Here is a 25926-nt window from a genome sequence, read left to right on the forward strand (position 1 = left end):
AATAAAAATTATAATAATGGTGATAATATTAATAATTACTATAACAATAAAAATGATAATAATAATAAAAATAATAAAAATAAATGTAAATGAAATGATGATAAATAATAATAACAATATTAATAATAGTAATGACAACAAAAGCAATTAAGTATAATGTTGGAAAATCATATTAGTAATAGATAAAATAATATAAGGTAAAATAATATTTTAAAATTCACACATATTACGAATATATACTCATATCGGAGGTACGAACGATACCCCAGCATACTGCACAATCCATGAATCCGGCTGTCACCGATACTCTGCTATCAATATAGTCCGAGGATAGTTGTCCATATTGACCATCCAATCCCCTAGACTCCTAGGCAATATAGTTGCGAGACTAGCTTTTCATGGGCCACATCGGGTCGTCATCCCCGTAAGGTATGATACATACAAACATAATATAATATAACATACGTAAATGTATATATATAAGAAAATACTTGATGCATCATACTATCTACCAATGGCGCCCAATGATATTCAACGTCTCCAAGTATGGCCTGACAGGGAGGTTAAAGAGAGAACATGCATCCAATTGCCTTGACGTCTCAACGGCGCCGATGATAATAATCTGCCATGGCTAAACAGTAGACCGAGAGGGCGGCTGCTGCTCACTATACACGAAACTTGCCATATCTGGAACCCATAACTCCCACTGGATGGCCATGGTCATATGCACACTAACTCGTAATAACAATCATCCTGCGGCTAAAAGGGAGAAGGCTAGTGCTAATTTTGCATTATACCTTGTCTAACCTCATCGGGACGACCCCGAATATAACCTGCGCACCGATCCACAACAGCGACCTCCGGCCAAGGAGGGGGGCTCCTACTGCTCGCTGTACAAAAGTATTTGCCAGCCCACAGGTCTATGGTACCTGTTGGATAACCATAATAAACAACTAACAATCATCCTGACCATGGAAGGGGTGGCTGATACTCACTCTGTATTAAACCCTGTCTACCCTCAGGTCCATGGCTCCCATAGGAAGACCGTATAAAACTTGCGCGCTAATCACGTATACAGTATTATTGGATTAGTGCTCTTGGAGCAAGCTAATCCGTGATCAGGAGCCTTGATTAATAATGGGTCGTGGGATCCCCAAATTAGCTCATTAAATGACAAAGCCCATTTAACTGATTATTAAGATACAAAAAAGAACCTATTAAGTGGGCCCAAGGTGTTATGAAATCTTAGGAGGATTAGGGTTAGAAGTGTATAAATACACTACTTATTAGCCTCCAGAAATTTTTTTTCTAGAGATTGAGAATCTCAGTAGAAAATTAAAAACACCTTGAGAGAAAAACAGAAACTGTGAGTTTCAGGGTTTTTTCAGATTAACCTTCTTGTTTCTTTTGTGATCAGGTGCGCCCACCCACAGATCTGTCACTAGAGAATAGTTTGGAAGGTCCTGCACATAAAGGTTAGTAAAATTAATAGATAATGACATAATTTATCACATCCTTTATTCAATCTCGATTAGGCTTCCGCTATATATATATGATTCCAACAATTGGTATTAGAGCCGTGATTGAATCGGTGTGTGATAAATCGAATCCAATTTTTTTTACAAGTTTTATTTTCATGTATATGTGATGTATATTAGATATATGGCACCTAGTATTCTATTATTCATGTTATTTATAATTTTTGTATTATGAATGAATGATTTGGTTTTGGCCTTAATCCATGGTAGATTTTTGCTTGTATTTTTTTTGGGATATAACAAGGAGGCTAATCATAAGATTACGGTTTCCTCCTTCATTGATTGATTTATTTATTTTTCCTGCAATTTTATTTGAATTTTTATATGTAAATTCAGATTCATTGGAAAAATATTTAAAAGTACCCGAAAAAAAAAAACTGCATACTCGTTGCTGTTCAATATTTTTCGTGAGGATCGGAGCTGCGCCTTGACAAACCAACACCATAAGCAGTTGAAGGACATGAAGGATGATCAGTGGGAGGCGAATCACCGGAAACACTGTCACGCGCCCACACGCGCCATCCAAAGTGGCTGAAAGTGGGATTCATGCATCTAAATTCATCAGGCTCATGGGGGAACGTGTATGGTCAGATTTTGATGATTTTTGGTGGGATGGTTCTTCAGATGGTTGTCTACCTCCCTGTAAAATTTCGTAAGGATCTGAATTTTGTGTGGCGGCTAGCGGCGGTTTTGGTGCTCGAGATCAATAGGGGACAAGTTAGGGTTTTGTGTTTTGGGGCCAAAAACCTTAAAAACCAATTCTAACTTGGCCCACTTCCCATAGACTTGCAAGATCAGAAAAAAAGAAGAAGAACGGGCCAGATATCAAGTTGGGCTTCTTAGCCATATTGGGCTTATAATTTTCTTTTCTAGGAAACCATGGATTATGGCCTATTAATTATTCTATGTTTATAATTGTTTAACATGTGATATATGCTTAACATGCCATTTAGAATAGGTGGTGCCATATAATTGCATCATTTGATATATACATGTGCATAATAATATTTGTTTTATCTAGATAATATTATTATGCAAAACCCTAATTAATTAATGAAACATATTGAATGGGTGAAGGTTAAAAATTAATTCAATTAATTTGAAACTCCATTAAGGGTTCAATAATCAAATGGTTATGTGATGGCCCAACGGATAAGCATGATCAGATTTTATTGGATTGGATATAAAATAATTTCAAAATTTTAATAAGATTGTATGGCCCAACGTCAACAATGCTTAGATATTAAAGATAATTTTGAAATTAAATTAATGGTTATTACATTCAATTTTAGTGACATTAATAATCCTCCCAACGAGGCTCTGTCAGTGTTATTAAAAGTCCAAAGATTATTGAAACAATGGTTGATTTCTAAAATTAATTTTGAAAGATGTGTGTTTGTGTTATTTGAGAAGGCTCTGTCTAAGGAGGTAGGTTTTTAAGGAGTCTTTGACCCACCTCACATTTCCTGGGAGTTGACTTGATAGGACACTACACATATCGGGTTCAAAAAGTTTTAATTTTTTAAATCAATTTTTGGTGGTGTGTGTTGGTGATATCTAAGAAGGCTCTGTCTAAGGAGGTAGGTTTTTAAGGATTCTGAGACCCACCTCACCTTTCCTGGGAGCTAACTTAGTAGGACATTAAAACATACCATGTTCAAAGTTTAATTTATTACAAATGTCTTGCCCTGCGTAAGTATTTGTAATGGAAATTAAATTATTGTTACAATAAATATTAATAATAAATAGTTTAAGGGATCTACATATTTGTATGTTTGTTGTGTTGATTACGTGTTAATATGTGTGCATTTTAATTTTCAGAAAATGGCATCCTTTAATCATCTTGCTACAATTTTGAATAAAAAACCATTGGATGGAAATAACTAAGAGCTATGGAAAACCAATCTTCACATTGTCCTTGATTTTGAAAGAATTAAATTCATTACAACAACTCCCAAACCCCAGCAGCCCGCTGCTAATGCTTCAAAAGAAACTAAGAAGCAATTTGCAAATTGGCAATGAGCAAATACAACAGCTCGCTGTTATATTCTTGCCAGCGTTGCAGAGCATCTGCAGAAGCAACTTAATAATCTAGAGCGTGTATCAGAAATAATTCTGACTCTAAATGGGATGTTTGGTAAAAGTAGTAGTACTGCTAGACAAGCAGCTATAGGGGCATTAATGAACACTCGTATGACTGAAGGAAGTGTGCGGGACCATTGTCTAAAGATGATGGCGCATATCAGTACTGCGGAAGTGATGGGGGCTAAGCTGGAACAAGAGATGAAGATAGACATGATCTTGGAATCTCTACCAAATAGCTTTAGTTAGTTCAAAATGAATTATAATATGAACAAACTGAAGCTTACTCCTGTTGAACTGATGCACGAGCTTAAGAGTGCTGAAAGGTCTCTTAGGAAGCAAGAAAGTGCTTATCATGCTGAAAGTTCTTCAAAACCTAAAGGGAAACCTAAGGGTGGAAAGAAGAACAAGAAGCAGAAGGGAATAGGTCCAGCTGCCAAACTAGCTGCAATGAAGAAACCGAAAGGCAAGTGCTTCAAGTACGGACAAAAAGGTCACTGGAAGAAGAATTGTCCTAAATCAGGTTTGGGTAGTATAAATGTTGTTGAGGCTTGTTTAGTGGAGAATTACAATGATAAATGGATCATTGATTCAGGAGCCACTAATCATGTTTGTTACTCTTTGTAGTGGTTCAAACAAAGCAGTCCACTTAATAAAGGACAAAGAAGTTTGAAGTTGGAAAAACGGGAATATGTCTCCGTAATGGTAGTAGGACTGATGGAGTTATGTTTTAATAATAAAACTTTATGGTTATCAAACTGTTTATTTATTCCGGATTTTAATAGGAATTTGGTTCCTGTTAGTTGTTTAGTTGAACATGGTTTAACAGTACAGTTTAATTCCTCAGTTTCAATAAAGAGTAATAATACTTTTATTTGTTCTGGATTATTGATAAATGGTTTATATTTTTTAACTCATTTGTCTTATAGTATAAATGCCATTGAAAATACTGATGAAGATCAACTTCCCTTATCTAAGAAAAGGAAGGTTTCAAATGAAACCTATCTATGGCATTTGCGATTGGGTCATGTTACTTCTAGCAGAATTCATGGTTTGGTTAAAAGTGAAATTTTAAATTCCTTAATCTTTGAACCTATACCAGTATGTGAATCATGTTTAGAAGGTAAAATGACAAAGAAGCCTTTCAAGGCCAAAGGAAATCGTGCCACCATACAATTAGAATTGGTACATACTGATGTATATGGACCAATGAGGGTTCAAGCCAGAGGCGGATATGAGTATTTCATCACATTTACCGATGACTACTCAAGATATGGTTATGTTTACCAAATGCGCCAAAAGCTGAAGCTTTTAATAAATTTCGAGAGTATAAGGCTGAGGCAGAAAAGCAATTGGTTATCCATATCAAGCAGCTTCGGTCTGACCGAGGCGGTGAATGCTTGTCTGGAGAGTTCAAGTCTTACTTGGCTAAAGAGGGGATAGTTTCTCAATTATCATCTCCTGGAACGCCCCAGCAAAATGGAGTCTCTAAAAGGAGAAATAGAACCCTCTTAGATATGATGAGGTCAATGCTTAGTTATTCATCATTACCTGAATCGTTCTGGGGATATGCCTTAGAAACAGCTGCATACATACTAAACTTGGTCCCATCTAAATCTGTTTCAAAGACACCCACAGAATTATGAAAATGGCACAAACCCAGTTTAAGCCATATTCGGATTTGGGGTGCCCCAGCACTGCAAAGAGTAACAAACATGGTTAATGGCTCCTGAATCAATGATCCATTTATCATTGTAATTCTCCACTAGACAAGCCTCAACAACATTTAGACTGCCCATACCTGATTTAGGACAATTCTTCTTCTAGTGACCTTTTTGTCCGCACTTGAAGCACTTGCCTTTCGGCTTCTTCATTGCAGCTGGTTTGGTAGTTAGACCTATTCCCTTTTACTTCTTGTTCTTCTTTCCACCCTTAGGTTTCCCTTTAGGTTTTGAAGAACTTTCAGCATGATAAGCACTTTCTTGCTTCCCAAGAGATCTTTCAGCACTCTCAAGCTCGTGCATCAGTTCAATAGGAGTAAGCTTCAGTTTGTTCATATTATAATTCATTTTGAACTGACAAAAGCTATTTGGTAGAGATTCCAAGATCATGTCTATCTTCATCTCTTGTTCCAGCTTAGCCCCCATCACTTCCGTAGTACTGATATGCGCCATCATCTTTAGACAATGGTCCCACACACTTCCTCCAGTCATACGAGTGTTCATTAATGCCCCTATAGCTGCTTGTCTAGCAGTACTGCTGCTTTTACCAAACATCCCATCTAGAGTCAGAATTATTTCTGATACACGCTCTAGATTATTAAGTTGCTTCTGTAGATGCTCTGCAACGCTGGCAAGAATATAACAGCGAGCTGTTGTATTTGCTCGTTGCCAATCTGCAAATTGCTTCTTAGTTTCTTTTGAAGCATTAGCAGCGGGCTGCTGGGGTTTGGGAGTTGTTGTAATGAATTTAATTCTATCAAAATCAAGGACAATGTAGAAATTGGTTTTCCATAGCTCGTAGTTATTTCCATCCAATGGTTTTTTTATTCAAAATTGTAGCAAGAGGATTAAAGGATACCATTTTCTGAAAATTAAAATGCACACATATTAACACTTAATCAACACAACAAACATACAAATATGTAGATCCCTTAAACTACTTATTATTAATATTTATTGTAACAATAATTTAATTTCCATTACAAATACTTACATTGGGCAAGATATTTGTAATAAATTAAACTTTGAACATGGTATGTTTTAATGTTCTACTAAGTTAGCTCCCAGGAAAGGTGAGGTGGGTCTCAGACTCCTTAAAAACCTACCTCCTTACATAGAGCCTTCTTAGATAACACCAACACACACCACCGAAAATTGATTTAAAAAATTAAAACTTTTTAAATCCGATATGTGTAGTATCCTATCAAGTCATCTTCCAGGAAAGGTGAGGTAGGTCAAAGACTCCTTAAAAACCTACTTCCTTAGACAGAGCCTTCTCAAATAACACAAACACACATCTTTCAAAATTAATTTTAGGAATCAACCATTGTTTCAATAATCTTTGGGCTTTTAATAATACTGACAGAGCCTCGTTGGGAGGATTATTAATGTCACTAAAACTGAATGTAATAACCATTAATTTAATTTCAAAATTATCTTTAATATCTAAGCATTATCGACGTTGGGCCGTACAACCTTATTAAAATTTTGAAATTATTTTAGATCCAATCCAATAAAATTCGATCATGCTTATCCGTTGGGGCATCACATAACCATTTTATTATTGGACCCTTAATGGAGCCCGCAGGTTTCAAATTAATTGAATTAATTTTTAACCTTTGCCCATTCAACATGTTTCATTAATTAATTAAGGTTTTCCATAATAATATTATCTAGATAAAACAAATATTATTATGCACATGTATATATCAAATGATGCAATTATATGGCACTACCTATTCTAAATGGCATGTTAAGCATATATCACATGTTATATCCGTATAATTTAAACAATTATAAACATAGAATAATTAATAGGCCATAATCCATGGTTTCCTAGAAAAGAAAATTATAAGCCCAATAGGGCTAAGAAGCTCAACTTGATATCTGGCCCGTTCTTCTTCTTTTCTTCTGATCTTGCAAGTCTATGGGAAGTGGGCCAAGTTAGAATTGGTTTCTAGGGTTTTTGGCTCGAAAATACAAAACCCTAACTTGTCCCCTATTGATCCCGAGCACCAAAACCGCCGCTATCCACCACACAAAATTTAGATCCTTACAAAATTTTACAGAGAGGTAGACAACCATTTAAAGAACCATCCCACCAAAAATCATCAAAATCCGACCATACACGTTCCCCCATGCGCCTGATGAATTCAGGCGCATGAATCCCACTCTCAGCCACTTTGGATGGCGCATGTGGGCGTGTGACAGTGTTTCTGGCGATCGTTCTCCTCCCACCGATCATCCTTCGTGTCCTTCAACTGCTTATGGTGTTGGTTTGTCAAGGCGCAGCTCCGATCCTCACGAAAAATATTGAACAGCAATGAGTATGCAGTTTTTTTCGGGTACTTTTACATATTTTTCCAATGAATCCGAATTTACATATAAAAATTCAAATAAAATTGCAAGAAAAATAAATAAATCAATCAATCAAGGAGGAAACCGTAATCTTATGATTAGCCTCCTTGTTACATCCCAAAAAAAATACAAGCAGAAATCTACTATGGATTAAGGCCAAAACCAAATCATTCATTCATAATACAAAAAATTATAAATAACATGAATAATAGAATACTAGGTGCCATATATCTAATATACATCACATATACATGAAAATAAAACTTGTAAAAAAAATTGGATTCGATTTATCACACACCGATTCAATCACGGCTTTGATATCAATTGTTGGAATCATATATATACAGCGGAAGCCTGATCGAGATTGAATAAAGAATGTGATAAATTATATCATTATCCATTAATTTTACAAACCTTTATGCGCAGGACCTTCCAAACTATTCTCTAGTTACAGATCTGTGGGTGGGCGCACCTGATCACAAAAGAAACAAGAAGGTTAATCTAAAAAAACCCTGAAACTCATAGTTTCTGTTTTTCTCTCAAGGTGTTTTTAATTCTCTACTGAGATTCTCAATCTCTAGAAAAAAATTTTCTGGAGGCTAGTAAGCAGTGTATTTATACACTTCTAACCCTAATTCTCCTAAGGTTTCATAACACCTTGGGCCCACTTAATAGGTTCTTTCTTGTATCTTAATAATCAGTTAAATGGGCTTTGTCATTTAATGAGCTAGTTTGGGGATCCCACGACCCATTATTAATAAAGGCTCCTGATCACGGATTAGCTTGCTCCAAGAGCATAAATCCAATAATACGGTATATATGATTAGCGCGCAAGTTTTATAGGGTCTTCCTGTTGGAGCCATGGACCTGAGGGTAGACAGGGTTTAATACAGAGTGAGTATCAGCCACCCCCTCTATGGTCAGGATGATTGTTAATTATTTATTATGGTTATCCTATAGGTACCATAGACCTGTGGGCATGTGAGATAGCCCTTGAGTAGGTGTGGTTATGTGATAGCTCTTGGACAGGTGATCGCTTTTTGATAAGTATGATAGTCCTCGAGCGTGTATGGTAATATGGTAGCCATCGAGCAAGTTATTAATACTATTATTTTCGTTAAAATAGTTATTATTATTATTGTTGATGTGGTAGTTGTTTTACCTTTCTATATTACACATCGGTATGTTTGTAAAATTATAATTGAAATGTAATTGAAATGTATGGTGCTAAGTGGGTGGTGTGGGCGGACGTGAATAATTAAAGGTATTTCGTATTTTTAAATTATTTCTAATATATATATATCTAAATTTATATTTTGTTATCAAAGTGCTATCAATTGTGGAATAAATTGTACTAAGGAGGGATGAATAAAGTGGCATAATATAAGAGTGAGTTTTTGTGCAGATAATTTTTGGGGCATTCTCTACCCTTAGGGGAGATGTTGGAGGATTTTCCGTAGAATTGTTTGGTAGGATTTCCCATGAGATCAAGGCTTATCTAGGGTTCCAAGAAGGAATTCTGGATGATTCCTGACAAATCTTACATTGCCTGGGTGTAGATTAAAGGATGATTCAAATGTTATAGTATTCTCATAACACCGAAACATTTTCAGAGTGGTTGATTTCATGGTTCGAAAGAATTTCTTCAGCGAGAGCAATCCTAGAATGGATGATTTTATGGAAAACTTTGAATAAAAAAATTTATATTGAGTGTAGTGGTTAAATTGGAGATAATATCAATAGAGAATAATAGGTCAGTAGAGAATAATAGGCCAGAAGTCCTGGACAAAAATATGCTAGCGAGGATATTGGACCCCAAGGTGGTGGATTCTAATAATCAATATGGAGGAGTGTGGGGCACTGGCATGTCGAGACTTTTTTAAAACGGTTAGTTTTAGGGTTCGAAAGAATTTTGAAAGTGTTACATAATTTTAAAATAAAAAAAATCTTTATGACTAATAAAAATCTAAAAGTCATACTCTCTATACAAAACCATATTTAAAATTTGATTTGAGTATTAAATGTTTGAAATTTTTTTAAGAATTTAAAATAAAAAAAATCAATATAAGAAATTAAGATTAAAATAAGTTTATAACTTATTTCCATAAATTATGAGAAAATATTTTTTATAATAAATAAATGAACTAAAAAAGAAACTTTAACAAATGATATTTCATTTTAAGAATAAAATTACTAATAAATAATTTACATATTTTTTATCTTTTTGAAAAATATTTCAAAAGGATTGAGTGCATTCCCAATTTTGTTTTCATGATTTTCTATGGAAAAAAAATTAATCTTTAAGATATTTAAATGATTATTAATAAAAATATGTATTTTATTTAAAAATATATTTAAAAGTATTATGTTGGTTTATTTTAGTGTTTATTGCATGTGTGGTCGCAAAATTATATAAAGTTTTACCTTGTTTGCTCATGATAATAAAATTTTGAATCGAAAATTTGTTATAGACATATATAACAAATTCATATGTTCATGGATCAATTTGTATTCAAAAAAATAAATAAATAATTTAAGGACCTATTTATCACTAGTAGTATAGTTTAGAATCTCTAATGATATTTTCCCTTTGAGAATTTAATATTTGACTCGCACAATCCATTTCCACCCCTATTATTAAGTTATTGCTCATTTAATCGCTAGGCTGTGACCACATTTGCAGTTGGTCTTAGAACTTTTTATTTGGCATCCCTAAACTATATGGTGCATTTTGGTCCTTACATTATTTTTCATCTACATTTTATCAATTTTGAGACATTCTGTGCATTCAATACAGCCAGCAAGAATATTGTAAAGTTGTATGATTTTGAAATTTTGTTGTTTTTTTTTTTTTTTTCGTTGAAGTAGGTGCATTACAATGTCAAAACTGTTAAAAGGTAAACTAAAAATAATTTTAAAGATCAAAATGTAAAAGATTAATGTTTAGGGACCAAAGTGTAAAAAATTTAGGGGTTAAGGTGCAAATTTGGCATGCAAATTTGGCATAGTTTAGGGACTTATTTAGATAAGTGTCGCTCCAAGTCCGAATGAGAGAGAAGACAATTTCACATGACTTGACTTGTAGCTTCTGGAACACGATTGACTTGGACTTGGTACTCCAAGACTCATGATGGACAAAGACTCATGATGGACAAAGACTTAAAGTAGACTTTCGATCCAAGTCTTAACGAGAGGGAAGACAATTTCACATGACTTGACTTAAACTTAGCATCTGGAACACGATTGACTTAGACTCGGCGCTTCAAGATTCATGATGGACAAAGACATATAGTAAACCTTTGTTTTTTTTTTTTGGCTTGAGTTGGTATTCCAAGACTCATGATGGACGAAGACTTGAAGTAAACTTTATTATTATTATTATTTTTTTTCAAGTAAACTTCATGGAAGCTATAGCTTGCTAACATTTAATGGTCATTAGCTCTAAATATGAGTGCATAAATCATATTCATAATTGCACTTTGGTTTTTGAATATTTGTTTTAAAGACTTCGGTCCTTGAGCATCAGTACTCGGACTACTTTGTCTACTACAATAAAAAATAATAATAATAATAATAATAACAACTTACACCCTAAAACATTAAAAGTGGGCTGCCAGCTGAGCTATGGGACATTGTCAACTGGGCTGTGGGAGATTCATTAGCTTGTTATTGACTTCCTTGAAGTATTATTAGCTATAGCGCTCCAGTTTTCTTGACATAGCATAAACATAATTAAATTAAATAATCAAAACAATGAAGAACTAATTTTGAAACAAAACAATTAAGTAAATTTTTTCTTTTAAGTTTTAAACATATAATAAATGTGTATTTTTTATGTTTATTAAATTTGGAAAAATATACGTGAAACAGTTGTAAAAGGTGAATTAAAATTGAATATATATATATATATATATATATAGTTTTGATTTATTGGAAACATAGTTTCCATCTTATGTCAAATTTATTGAGCTGACAATTAGGAAGGTTTGTTACTTATTCAACTAAAATTTTTATTTTAAATCCTTAATTAATATGACATTCTCAGTATGTCGCCACTTTGTCTGAGGAGCATATACCCTACAGATCTTTCCTCTGTCTTTGTGTGTAATTTGGCTCTTGTTACTTTATCTGTTTAAATCATACAGTTTATGCAAAGTACTTTTTTTGACTTAAACTTAGTACTTCAAGACACACCATTGACTCAGATTTTTACTCCAGGACACGAGGGACAGAGAGTTGAAAAAGTAACTTCACGAAAGCTTTTGCTAGCTAACAACATTTAGGGTTATAGCTTTATATATTTGTTTTTGAACTGTATCCATAATCGTATTCTGGTCCTTAAATCTTTGTTTTTAACATTTTGATACCTAAGTTTACCTAGTTTACTTTGATCTTTAAAACTATTTTTAGTATCAAAGTGCCAAAAAAAAAATTGTTTAAGGACCAAAGTGCTATTATACGTATAGTTCAGGGGTTATCAAAGCTAATAATCCACATTTTATTCACTATTTAAGAAGAAGCTTGGTATCTTCAGTTGTAGTTCAAAAAACAGAAAATTAGGCGAGAACCGAAAAAAAAAAAAAAGACAGAAGAAAAAGATCTTAGAGTTAGCATATATAATGAGGATACCGTTGTGCTTAACAGTGTTGTTACGTTTATTTTTGAAAATTTCTTTGTTGTGTGAGATTGTAGTTTCTGATAACTACTCTTTTGCTTCTTATTGTTAATGGAGCTTGAGAGATTGTATATTATGGATGATGATAGCTTGAGAGAGAGAGAAGTTAGGAGAGCAAAAAAACGTGTATATATTTTCTGGTGTATATGACAGAGAGAAGAGAGTATATTTTTGCTTACATAATGAAAAATGTAAATGATTACAATTTTGTTATATAAAAAGCATAAATCTGTATTTTCTCTCTCTCACACTTTCATGCACTCATTTTCTCATTCTTCTAGTTAGTTCCATAACACGTGGCATATAAGCCACTGTGAAATACACCTGTATGATCTCATTTTCAATATTTGCCTTAGCCTCCACGTCAGCACAGCAGGTTATATTCCAACACTCCCCTGTAACCTCTGTGCTGAGACAACTCCAAGCTTTTCCCTCAAATAATTGAATCTGTCCCTTGGTAATGATTTGGTAAATATATCTGCAATTTGTTCTTTGGAAGCACAAAATGTCAGATTTACAACTCCATTCTGCAAGGCCTCTTTGATGAAGTGATATCTTCTGTCTATGTGTTTAGTTTTCTGGTGAAAGACTGGATTCCTTGTGATGGCAATGGCTGAGGTATTATCACAGTGTAGAGGTGTAGCTCTCACTTGCATTTCACCAAAATCTTCCAACACAAACCGAAGCCAAATTGCCTGTGCAGTTGCTTCTGAGGCACTTATATATTCTGCCTCAGCTGTAGAGAGTGCTACACAATGTTGTTTAACCGAAGCCCATGAGAATACACCACTACCAAAGCTAAATGCATATCCAGATGTGCTTTTCATATCATCCACAGAACCACTCCAGTCACTGTCACAGTACCCTACTAAAACAGCTTGTTGTCCCTTGACATATTCTATTCCATAATCTAAGGTACCTTTGACATACCTTAATACTCTTTTTGCTATACCAAGATGCTTCTTTGTGGGACAATGCATGAACCTTGCCAGTAAACTTGCAGCAAACATAATATCTGGTCTTGTTGCTGTCAGATATAGAAGACTTCCCACTACCTTTCGATACATCTCTTCATCTGCAGTTCCACTTCCATCTTCCTTGCTGAGTTTCTCATTTGCAATTAATGGTGTAAGAACTGGATTACAATCAGTTAAGCCAAACTTGTTCAGCAATGTAGAAGCATATTTTTTCTGGTGCACGAAAATGCTGGAACTTGTTTGTATTACTCTCATTCCAAGGAAATGATGTAACAATCCCAAGTCTGTCATTTCATATCTTTTCATCATATCTGCCTTAAACCAATGCAACATTTCATCATCATTTCCTGTATACACTATGTCATCAACATATATGGCTGCAATGAGTATTCCTTTTTCTCCCCTGGTCTTTGTATAAAGAGTGGCCTCACTTTGACTCTTTTGAAAACCACCCTCACTGAAATATGCATCAATCTCACTATACCAGGCTCGAGGAGCCTGTTTCAATCCATATAATGCCTTATGCAGCTTATATACTTTATCCTCATGCCCTTCAATGACAAAACCATCTGGTTGTTCTACATAGACCTCTTCCTGCAACACACCATTTAAAAAGGCTGACTTAACATCAAGCTGGTACAATTTCCAGCTTTTGTGAGCTGCTAAAGCAATTAAGGTCCTAATTGTGTCAAGTCTTGCAATAGGGGCAAAAGTTTCATTAAAATCCACTCCTGGTTTCTGTGCATATCCTTTAGCCACTAACCTCGCTTTATTTTTCTGAATTGAGCCATCAAGATTAAGTTTTGTCTTGTATACCCATTTAACCCCAATTACAGGCTTATCTGCTGGTCTACTCACCAACTCCCAAGTTTTATTTTTCTCAATCATCCTCAACTCATCTGTCATTGCATTGATCCAAGACTGATTTTGTGCTGCTTCATTGTAGTCTTCGGGTTCAATGATGCAGTTGTTGCATTTTGCCATAATATCAGTCAAATTCCTCCATTTTACTGGTGTATGATCATATTCAGCATGCTTTCCACCTGTTTCAGTGTGTGTAGGGTCAGTGCTAGTACCCCTAGGTGCATATGAACTGTCCCTGCTGCTGCTTGTAGTCTCCCTTGAATTTTGCACAATTTGAGCTGATTTTTCTGGTGTATAGTAAGTGTCTTTTAATGCTGGATTCACTTCTTCTAAGACTTTACAACCATCCTTGGTTGCTGAAATTATCCTTCCTCCATTATTTCTCTCATCTTCCTTCCAATTCCATGAGCTTTCTTCATCAAATATAACATCCCTTGATAAAATCAATTTTTTAACTATAGGATCAAATATCCTATACCCCTTCTCACAGGTTCCATAGCCAACAAAAAATTCCTTTCACACTTTTTGAATCCAATTTCTGCCTTGTTTCAGCTGGTACATGAACATAACAAATGGATCCAAAAATTTTCAAATGTCCTACACCAGGTTTTCTTCCACTATAGGCTTCGAAAGGTGTCACCCCATTCAAGGCTTTAGTAGGACATCTGTTTAGCAGATAGACAGCTGTGTGAACAGCTTCTCCCCACAAGTAGTAGGGCATTTGTTTATCATGTAGCATGGCCTTGGCCATTTCAATGACCACCCGATTCTTCCTTTCAACTACCCCATTCTGTTGAGGAGTGTAAGCCACTGTCATTTGTCTTTGAATTCCCTCAGATTCACAGAATTTTATAAACTCTGCAGACAGAAATTCTCCTCCTCTATCACTTCTTAGACACTTAAGTTTAAAACCACTTTGCAACTCAACCATTGCTTTAAATTCCCTCAGATTCACAGAATTTTATAAACTCTGCAGACAGAAATTCTCCTCCTCTATCACTTCTTAGACACTTAAGTTTAAAACCACTTTGCAACTCAACCATTGCTTTAAATTTCTTAAAACAGATAAGAGCTTCAGATTTGTTTCTTAAAAAATACACCCAAACCATGCGTGTGCAGTCATCTACAAACAGCATAAAGTACCTGTTTCCAGCAAGTGTCTCTGTTTGCATTGGTCCACACAAATCTGTATGAACTAATTGCAGTGGCTGATATGCGCTCCATGCACCATTCTTTTGGAAAACTTCTCTATGTTGCTTTCCAAATTGGCAGCCTTCACAGACCTTCATCGTTTCTCCAAGCTTTGGCAATCCCACAACCATATCCTTCCTTTTTAATTCAAGCAAAGCATTTGAATGAAGATGTCCCATTCTTTTATGCCAAATTTCCATACTCAGCTCAGTTTGAACTGTTAATGCAACCTGCTCACACGATGTCATAGTCAACGGATAGCATCGATTTGTTTTTGCTTTGACTTGCACAATCAGATTCTCAAGCGTAGGTCCATCATACACATGACACATTCCACCACCAAATGTCAGATAATAGCCATGCTCATCCATTTGACCAACACTCAACAGGTTTTCTTTCAAGCCAGGTAAATATAGTACCTCTTTGATATGTCTTTTTCCCTTGTCAGTGTCAATCACCAATGTTCCTTTCCCAGCAATATTCTCTAGTGTTCCATTAGGCATTTGAACCCTTCCAAACATATTTCTCTTCACATCAGTCAATAAACTGATATTTCCTGTCATATGGTTGCTGCAGCCACTGTCTATGTACCATTCACTGTTTTTGCTTGAGTCATGAGTCTCACTTGCTGCATAAAACATATTCCCTGTCATTTCCATCTGATTTGTACAATTGGCTTTCTGCACATTTCTTCCAATTGTACATTCTCTTGCCCAATGTCCAAACCTGTCACAATTATAGCATTTTGGCTTGCCTTTAAATCTACATTCTCCAAAATGATACTTGCCACAGGTTCTGCATTGTGGTTTGAATTATCTTGACTGCTTCCAACCTGCCATCTACTCCCTCCGTGAATAGTGTTTGCAGCATGTGTGTTTGTCACTTGAGCTCCATGAAACCTTTGCTGAAATTTTTGTTTAGGTTCCCATTTCTTCTCTTTTGAGGACCATGACTTTTGAAACTTAGCTACATTAGATTGTGACACTCCTTTGTTTTGTATTTTGGAATTCACAGACAATGTAGAGAATGCTTTCTCTGTAGAATCAGTAACTTGCTGGTCAAGTCTCTGCTCTTGACTCTTCAAAATCGCAATTACTTCTTGAATTCCACTGATGTCAAATCCTTAGTATTTTCTATCACCAAACAGATTGGTTCATATGCTTTTGTTAAGCTAATTAATACCTTTTGAACCATTCTTTCATTTGACAGTGTCTCTCCAAACGTTTTCATCTGGTTTACTAGATCATTTAGTCTTGTATGATAATTGGACAGTGTTTCATCATCCTTCATCCTAGTGTATTCGAAATCTCTCCTTAAACTTTGCAATTTCACAGATCTTACCTGATCTCCACCGTGAAATTCTTTGTACAAGAGCTCCCAAGCTTCTTTTGCAGTCTCTGCATTTGCTATCCTTGGAAAAATTTGATCGGTAACAGCACCTTGAATAATCCCCAAAGCTTTTGCATCCTTCATGTAAGACTCCATCATCTGTTCATCATCTTCACTTGCTGAGCTTCCTTCAGCCTCTTCGATTTTCCCCTTTAGCTTCCCAGCAGAAACTGGAATTCCTTTCTCCATAAATTTCCAAAGCCCGAAGGATTTGAAAATGGTGACCATCTTGATTCTCCAAAATTCATAGTTCTCTCCTGAAAATACAGGAGCCCTTACTTCAGATCCAGCCATTGATGCTTCAGTTCTGTAATACTAGCCTACACTCTTCAATCGAGCTCAGAATTGCTCGAGCTCTGTTTCAATTTTTTTTTTTTAGAGCACAGTATTTACTCCCAACGCAGATTCAACCTGCTCTGATACCATGTTAATGGAGCTTGAGAGATTGTATATTATGGATGATGATAGCTTGAGAGAGAGAGAAGTTAGGAGAGCAAAAAAATGTGTATATATTTTCTGGTGTATATGACAGAGAGAAGAGAGTATATTTTTGCTTACATAATGAAAAATGTAAATGATTACAATTCTGTTATATAAAAAGCATAAATCTGTATTTTCTCTCTCTCACACTTTCATGCACTCATTTTCTCATTCTTCTAGTTAGTTCCATAACACGTGGCATATAAGCCACTGTGAAATACACCTGTATGATCTCATTTTCAATATTTGCCTTAGCCTCCACGTCAGCACAGCAGGTTATATTCCAACATATAAGCAGCCATCGTGCCAGGAAGATGAGAAGTGGGCGTTGTGGCAGTTCAAGGAGAGCTTTGTCATTGACAAATTTGCTTCTTCTTATGAAGGTGCTTATCCCAAGGTCTTGCAGTGGAATAAAAATGCCAGCAATTGCTGCTTGTGGGATGGAATCCGATGTGACAAAGAAACTGGTCATGTGATTGGGCTTGATGTTAGCAGTGGTTGTCTCTTTGGTTCTATCAACTCCAACAGCACTCTTTTTAACCTCCTCCATCTTCAGAGGTTGAACCTTGCTGACAATGATTTCAATTACTCTCAGATTCCTTATGCTATCAGAGAGTTTCCAGGTCTAACTTATCTTAATCTCTCTCTATCTCATTTCTTCGGTCAAGTTACCATAGAAATTTCATACCTGTCAAATTTAGCAACTCTTGACCTGTCTATCAATTTCTTTGGAGATAGTGAAGAAAGGTTTTTGAAACTAAGAAATCCCATTCTATCTAACCTAACTAAGTTGGAATTTCTTCATCTTGGTTCGGTTGATATATCATCTGCAGTACCTGTTTTCCTAAAAAATTTCTCTTCGCTAGTGTCATTGAATTTAGAAAATTGTGACTTGTATGGTGAATTTCCTGCAGAAATTTTTCAACTGCCAAATTTACAATTTCTTGTTGTAAGATCCAATGAAAATCTCACTGGATATTTGCCTGAATTCCACCAAAATAGTCCTCTTAAGAGTTTGGTACTTTCAAGTACAAGGTTTTCCGGTAGTCTACCTTCTTCAATCGAAAATCTCCACTGACTGGACGAGTTTAATGCTCATAGGTGCCATTTTTCAGGACCTATTCCATCTTCGCTGGGTAAGCTCACCGAACTAACCAAACTAGATCTTAGAGAAAATAGTTTAAGTGGTTACGTTCCGTCTTCTCTTCAAAACCTTACCCGTCTTAAACATTTGGGAGTTGATGACATTCAGAAAAGTGATCCAATTCTATCTTGGATTGGAAATCTTACCCAGCTTGTTATCCTTTTTCTACATCAAAATGAATTTTATGGCACAACTCCGCAATCATTATCCAAACTCATGAATCTTAAATTTCTTTCATTAGTTGTTGATAATTTAGGACATGGGATGGTCAAATTTGATGTGTTTTCTAAAATGAGAAGTCTAAGTATGCTTGACTTAAAAAATATTGACACGTCGTTTCAATTTGAGAAAGGAAACATGAATGCATCATTTCCAAAGTTCAAGGTTCTACTCATGTCTTCTTGCAACTTAATTGAGTTCCCAGATTTCCTTAGGAATCAAAGTAAACTAGAGTCATTGTCACTAGCGGTAAACATGCTACGAGGGCCACTTCCAATTCCTCCACCATTGATCAAAGAATTCGATGTCTCAAAAAACATGCTAAGTGGAGAAATTCTGCCACATTATTGCAGTCTGACTTCTCTTGATTACCTTAATTTGTCTGGGAACAACTTGAGCGGTGAAATTCCAGCATGTTTTGAAAATCCTTCACATTCCTTGTCAGTTATTAATTTAGGAAAAAACTCTTTTCACGGCATTATTCCTGAAATATGCAAAATGGAGGAAATTTGGCATTGCTTGATCTCAGTGATAATAAGCTGCAAGGACAGTTACCGCGCTCATTATCCAATTGTAAGAAATTTGAAAGTCTTGTTGTCTCAAAGAATCAATTGATTGATGTTTTTCCATCTTGGTTGGGGGCCCTTCCATATTTAAGAGTTATGGTATTGAGCCATAATGGGTTCTACGGTGCAATTGGGAAAGTTGAAAAGGATTTGGAGTTTACGAAGTTGCAAGTGATGGATCTATCTTTCAACAATTTCGTAGGTGAACTGCCATCTGAATACATCTCTAGTTTGAATTACATGAAAGATACTGACGTGGCTAGTAAAATTCGTTCATACATGAATTTCATAACGAGTTATAATGTGACTAAAGATCGTGGAGTCTACATCGTTATTGGGTATTGGGTCGAAGTAACCTTGAAAGGGAGAGAAACACATACAACCATCCAAAATAACTTTGCTTTCATCGATCTCTCAAGCAACAAATTTGAAGGAGAGATTCCTGAATTAGTTGGGAACCTAACTGCACTTTGTTCACTCAACCTTTCCAACAACATGCTCACAGGTCCCATCCCAACATCTTTGGGAAACTTAAAAGAGCTTGAATCCTTAGACCTTTCTAATAACAATCTCTCAGGGAAGATTCCTCAACAGATGAACCAGCTTGCATTCCTTGCATACCTCAATGTCTCTCACAACAATCTCATCGGGCCTATTCCTCAAGGAACCCAGTTTAATACCTTTGAAAGCAGTTTATTTGAAGGGAATCTCGAATTGTGTGGCAAGCCTTTACTTAACCAATGTGAAAATTCGCAAGCCTTGCCACCAACACATGCAACATTTGAAGATCAATAGGTAGAGTCTCCAATTGAATTAGATCGAAAATTTGTGTGGGTGGGAATTTTAAGTGGACTGGTTGTTGGAGGTGTTCTTGGTGACACAGTGACAAGGAGGAATCGAGCATGGACAAGGTTTGTGAAGAAATTTAGATGGATGCTACAAGAAAGGTTCTAGCCTGAAAAGAGCTTGGTTTTCGTTTGCTGATGCTTCTTACTGGTTTTCATGCTCTTTTTCTTTTTCTTTTTTTTTTCTTTTTTTTCTGGTGCATGGTTTGATTTTAATGTCTTTGTCTTTGTATCTTGCTCTAGCTTTCAGTTTGCTAACTAAATATGTCAATGTCTTTTATATATAGATGATGGGTGTGCTTTCATGTTAAAATAATGGATTTTAAATGTCCGTATGAATTATTGTACCAATTAGGACTTTTAAACTAAGGGACAAACTAGCTACTATATTTAATATTTAAGTAATTTATTAAATTGGACAAATAGTATCTATGTTGCACATGCGACCGAATAAATATAAAGTTCTAAATAACTAGTTGAATGAAAAAAAAAAAAAAGAACAAAAAGAACTAAATACTAATAAAACTTAGCTAAGGAGTTGGTCCAAGTAGTTTGTGAAGATTTGATGTCCAAAACTTAAAATTTTGCACTGATAAAGTAAACAAAAAAGAAAATAGAAAAAAGCGAGAACATTATTAATCACAAATTTATATTTTTATTCCATTCAAAATTACTATTAAGGATATTTACTAATTAAACATATTTGTATTCAAAAGTATAGGATTGAAAATTTCAAATGCATTTATAAATATGTTATTGAACATTTTAAATATATTTAAAAGTATGAGATCGCACGTTTTTATATATGAATATCTCAAATGTGTTTAAAAGTATGTGACTGAATATGTCAAATGCATTCAGAAGTATAAAATTGAACGTTTTCATAAATGAATATCTCAAATATATTCAGAAATATATGATTGAACATCTCATGTGTTTAGAAGTATATGATCAAACATCTTTAGAGATGTTTAGAATACTTCAACGAATACATCTTTCTATGTCCAAAAGTGTTTTAACTTAAAAGAAATTTTTTTAAAAATTTCCATAACTATCAATTTCATCCAAAAGCGTCGTGAAGAGTTTTAATGGAGTGTTTTTGATTCGTAAACGGTTTGTGAAAAAAATGAAAAAAAAAAAGTACTTTGATTATTCAATTGAGCCAATAAATTTCCTCCACCATATCATAGAAAAGCCAACCTAGCAAACATTACAGGCACTCTTAACTCTGTAGACCCATTAAAATGATGATCGCACACCAATTTATCTTCATTGAATAGACCTCCTTCTTTCACTTCAATAGCAATTTCCCTAAAGGTGGATGGTAAGGAATAGCAAACCTCGATTGTAAAACTAAAAAGAAAAATAGAGGTCGTGTGGTAGCCCTGATGCTTAGAGGCACCAACATCCCAGCCCATGAGCTGGGTTCAAACCTCACCAAAAAACAAACCAAAAAAAAAAAAAGAAAAAAAAGGAAAAAAAGGAAATACTACAAAGAAAAACAAAGAGAAAGTGAATTTCATGACCAAGGATAGTAAACAGGAGGGTTGGGCTTTTTGATGATGCGGTCTAGACAGACTTTTCCTTATAGGAGGGAAGATACAGATGATGATTTGGGAAATATCAAGGTTAACATCCCACCTTTTATGGGAAAAAGTGATCCCGAAGCTTATTTGGAGTGGGAAGAAAAAATGGAGATGATTTTTGACTGCCACAAATATTTAGAAGGTAAGAAGGTGAAGTTGGCAGCAATGGAGTTAGGACATTATGCTCTCCAATGGTGGACCAATGAGCAAAATACTCGAAGGAGAGTTGGTGATGATTTAATCTCGACATGGTGTCAAATGAAAGGAGCCATGAGGAAACGGTTTGTACCATCCCATTACCATAGGTTGCTGCATCAAAGGCTTCAATATTTGTCTCAAGGAAGTAGGTCCGTACAGGATTATTACAAAGATATGGAGATGTTAATGATGAGGCTGAATATGAATGAGGATAGGGAGGCAACAATGGCAAGATTTCTTGGAGGGTTAAACCGTGACATTGCCAACCAACTTGAATTACAACAATACTTGGAATTGTAGGAGATGTTGCATGTAGCAATTAAGCTTGAGAACCAATTTAATAGGAGGGGTGTTAGCACACAGATTGGAGGAGTTTCTAGCAGTGGAAGGACAAGTTCAAGTGGCTGGAAAAACAATTCCACTTATGAAAGCAAGCTGAAGCCGAAACTTGGTGAAGAAGCTACCAACCAGCCGAGAAGAGAATTTAAAACCGAATCTACCCAAGCCATTAAAGGTGAGGTAAAATCTGAACCTAAACCTCAAAAGTCAAGAGACATTTTTTGTTTCAAGTGCCAAGGAAGAGGACATATAGCCATCCAATGCCCGAATAGAAGGATAATGGTAATTAGGGGTAATGGAGAAGTGGAATCCGAAAGTGAGGCTAGTGAGGCTGAAATCGAACAAGAAGATGAAAGACTTGATGATGAGGCCGAACCATTAAACACATCAAATGTTGAGCTAAATTTGGTCTCAAGGAGGGTACTTGCTGTTTACAAGGATGAAGAACAAATTCAACGAGAGAACATCTTCCACACTTGTTGTGAAATACAAGGTAAAATTTGTAGCATGATTGTAGATAGTGGGAGTTATACTAATGTAGTAAGTAACCTTGTAGTTGATAAATTGGGCTTAAAAACAATAAAACATCCTGAACCATATAGATTACAATGGCTTAATGATAGTGGTGAGATGAAAGTAAACAAACAAGCCAAAGTAAAATTTAGTATAGGTAGATATGAGGATGTAGTCTTATGTGATCTTGTACCCATGATTGCTGGACATATACTATTAGGTAGGCCATGGCAATTTGATAAAGATGCTACTCATTTTGGTCGAGAAAATAGTATTGTTTTCAGGTTTAAAGGGAAGAAGGTCAAGCTGGAACCATTATCTTCTAAAGAGGTTTACAAAGACCAATTACAAATGCAACAAAGGAGAGAAGCCGAAAAGCTCAAGGAAAAAGTAAGTATGGCACCAACTGCTTCACCATCCTTTCAAGAAGGTAAGAATGAGGTTGCTGACCAAGGTAAGGTTTCTAAGACTCATATTGAGTGGAAAGATCAAGGAAAAGCCGAAAAAGAGGGGAAAGAAAGTGGCAAACCCGAGAGCTTGGATAAGGAAGAAAAATCCGAAGGTTTGCGCCAACCCAAGGGAAAAAAAGAAAAAGAAAGGAAAGAAAGGTTAATTAGCAACTTTTACTTGAGTTTAAGGGATATTAATAAGGTTATTAAGTGTAAGAAACCTTTGCTGGTCATGATTTATAAAGAAAATTATTTTAATGATCAAACTAATTTTGAAGAACTTGAACTGCCAAGTTCAATGATTTCTCTTTTGAAAGAATTTGGAGATGTCTTCCCAAATGAGATTCCAAGTGGACTACCACCTATTCGAGGGATAGAACATCAAATTGACTTTGTTCCAGGGGCTGCCATACTAAATAGACCAGCTTATAGGAGCAATCCCGAAGAAGCAAAGGAGCTGCAAAAACAGGTAAGTGATTTACTTGACAAAGGTTATATTTATGAGAGTTTAAGTCCATGTGCTGTTCCTGTTTTGTTGGTACCTAAAAAGGATGGTTCTTGGAGAAAGTGTGTTGATCGTAGGGCTATAAATAACATTACCATCAAATATAAACATCCCATTCCTAGATTAAATGATATGCTTGATGAGTTGCATGGTACTTGCATGTTTACAAAAATTGATCTTAGGAGTGGTTATCACCAAATTAGGATGAAATAAGGTGATGAATGGAAAATTGTATTCAAAACTAAATATGGGCTATATGAATGGTTAGTTATGCCTTTTGGATTATCCAATGCACCTAGTACTTTCATGAGGCTTATGAATCATGTAATGTGTCCATTTATTGGTAAATTTGTGGTTGTTTATTTTGATGATATTCTAATATATAGCTGAAATTTGGATGACCATGTGGATCAACTTAGGCAAGTTTTACAAGTTCTTAGAAAGGAAAGATTGTTTGCTAACATTAAAAAATGTGAATTTTGCAAAGATGAGATTGTGTTTCTAGGATTTATCGTAAGTGCTGCAGGAATCAAAGTTGACCAAGCTAAAGTGAAAGCAATTCAAGAGTGGCCGGTTCCTACTTCTATCACCCAAGTGAGGAGTTTTCATGGCTTGGAAAGGTTTTATAGAAGATTTGTCAAGGATTTTAGTACCATAGCAGCACCATTGAATGAAGTTGTCAAGAAGAATATCGGCTTTAAATGGGGGGAAGTACAAGAAAAATCTTTTAATTTGTTGAAAGAAAATTTATGTAATGTACCTTTGTTAGTTTTGCCAAATTTTTCTAAGACTTTTGAAATTGAGTGTGATGCTTCGGGTGTAGGTATTGGAGCTGTCTTAATGCAAGAAGGAAGACCCATAGCCTACTTTAGTGAAAAATTAAATGGAGCCCTAAACTACCCGACTTATGACAAGGAGATGTATGCTTTGGTGAGGGCTTTGGAGACGTGGCAGCATTATCTCATGCCAAAGGAGTTTGTGATTCATACGGATCATGAGTCTTTGAAGCATATCAAGGGTCAAGGAAAGCTCAACCGAAGGCATTCCAAGTGGATTGAATTTATTGAAACCTTTCCATATATGATCCGCTACAAAAAAGGTAAGGAAAATGTGGTTGCCGATGCATTATCCCGAAGGTATGTACTCTTTTCTACCTTAGATGCTAGATTTCTTGGATTTGAACAATTGAAAGAACTTTATGAGCATGATGGTGACTTTGGAGAAATTTTTAGAACCTGTTTGAAACATGGATTTAATAAATTTTACATATTTCAGGGATATTTGTTTAAGGAAAACAAACTTTGTATGCCTAATTGTAGTATTAGGGAATTATTGGTTCTGGAAGGACATGGGGGTGGTTTAATGGGTCATTTTGGTGTTTTAAAAACTTTATCCTTGCTGTAAGAACATTTTTATTGGCCTAACATGAGGAGAGATGTTGAGAGAATTTGTGAAAGATGTTTGAAGTGCCGAAAAACAAAATCAACATTGAAGCCGCATGGATTGTACAAGCCTTTGCCGATTCCTACCTATCCTTGGGTAGATTTGTCTATGAGTTTTATTCTTGGGTTGCCTAGGTCAAGGACAGGTAAGGATTCAATATTTGTTGTAGTAGATAGGTTTTCTAAGATGGCACATTTTATTGCATGTAACAAAACTGATGATGCATCCAATATTGCTAATTTATTTTTCAAGGAAATTGTGAGATTGCATGGAATGCCAAAAACTATTGTTTCGAATAGGGATGCCAAGTTCTTAAGCTATTTTTGGAAAACTTTGTGGGATAAGTTAGGTACTAAGCTTTTATTTTCAACTACTTGTCATCCACAAACTGATGGACAAACCGAAGTAGTAAATAGAACCTTGTCTGCATTGTTGAGAGCATTAATTAGTAGAAATTTAAGAACTTGGGAAGAATGTTTGCCACATGTTGAATTTGCATATAATAGGTCTTTATATTTAGCAACTAAATTTACTCCATTTGAAATTGTTTATGGTTTTAATCCTCTGACTCCATTAGATTTATCACCTTTACCTTTAAGTGAGCATGCTAATCTAGATGGAAAACAAAAAGCTGATTTTGTAAAGCAGATTCATGAGAAGACACGAGCAAACATTGAGAGGAGGACCGAGCAATATGCAAAGGTGGCTAATCAAGGTCGAAAATCAATGGTGTTTGAACCTGGAGATTGGGTGTGGCTGCATTTAAGGAAAGAAAGGTTTCCTGAATAAAGGAAATCCAAACTCATGCCGAGGGGCGATGGACCTTTTCAAGTTTTGGAGAGGA

The 25926-nt window shown here is 35.4% G+C and overlaps 2 protein-coding genes across 2 annotated transcripts; one reads left to right on the forward strand and one right to left on the reverse strand.

Moving 5' to 3' along the window:
* Positions 1-16055: 16055 nt before the first annotated feature.
* On the reverse strand, positions 16056-17089 carry LOC132800057 (uncharacterized). The gene is made up of 2 exons (XM_060812957.1): positions 16589-17089; positions 16056-16484 (listed from the first exon to the last, which is right to left on the reverse strand). The coding sequence occupies exons 1-2, from the start codon at positions 17087-17089 to the stop codon at positions 16056-16058; spliced, it is 930 nt and encodes a 309-aa protein (XP_060668940.1).
* Positions 17090-17225: 136 nt separating this feature from the next.
* On the forward strand, positions 17226-19999 carry LOC125419602 (receptor-like protein 48). Its single transcript, XM_060812958.1, has 4 exons — positions 17226-17242; positions 17531-17898; positions 18391-19038; positions 19143-19999. Exons 1-4 carry the CDS (start codon positions 17226-17228, stop codon positions 19997-19999), a joined length of 1890 nt encoding a protein of 629 aa, XP_060668941.1.
* The last annotated feature ends 5927 nt before the right edge of the window (positions 20000-25926 follow it).

This window comes from Ziziphus jujuba, chromosome 11 (assembly GCF_031755915.1).
Source record: "Ziziphus jujuba cultivar Dongzao chromosome 11, ASM3175591v1".
Lineage (NCBI taxonomy): Eukaryota > Viridiplantae > Streptophyta > Magnoliopsida > Rosales > Rhamnaceae > Ziziphus > Ziziphus jujuba.

Coding starts and splice junctions, on each gene's coding strand:
- LOC132800057 (XM_060812957.1), bottom strand. CDS start 17,089: ATGGCTGGATCTGAAGTAAGGGCTCCTGTATTTTCAGGAGAGAACTAT. Junction 16,485..16,588: donor ATGAAAGAATGGTTCAAAAG/GTATTAATTAGC, acceptor GCGATTTTGAAG/AGTCAAGAGCAGAGACTTGA.
- LOC125419602 (XM_060812958.1), top strand. Junction 17,899..18,390: donor TGCTATCAGAGAGTTTCCAG/GTCTAACTTATC, acceptor GCCATTTTTCAG/GACCTATTCCATCTTCGCTG. Junction 19,039..19,142: donor GTCTGGGAACAACTTGAGCG/GTGAAATTCCAG, acceptor TGCAAAATGGAG/GAAATTTGGCATTGCTTGAT.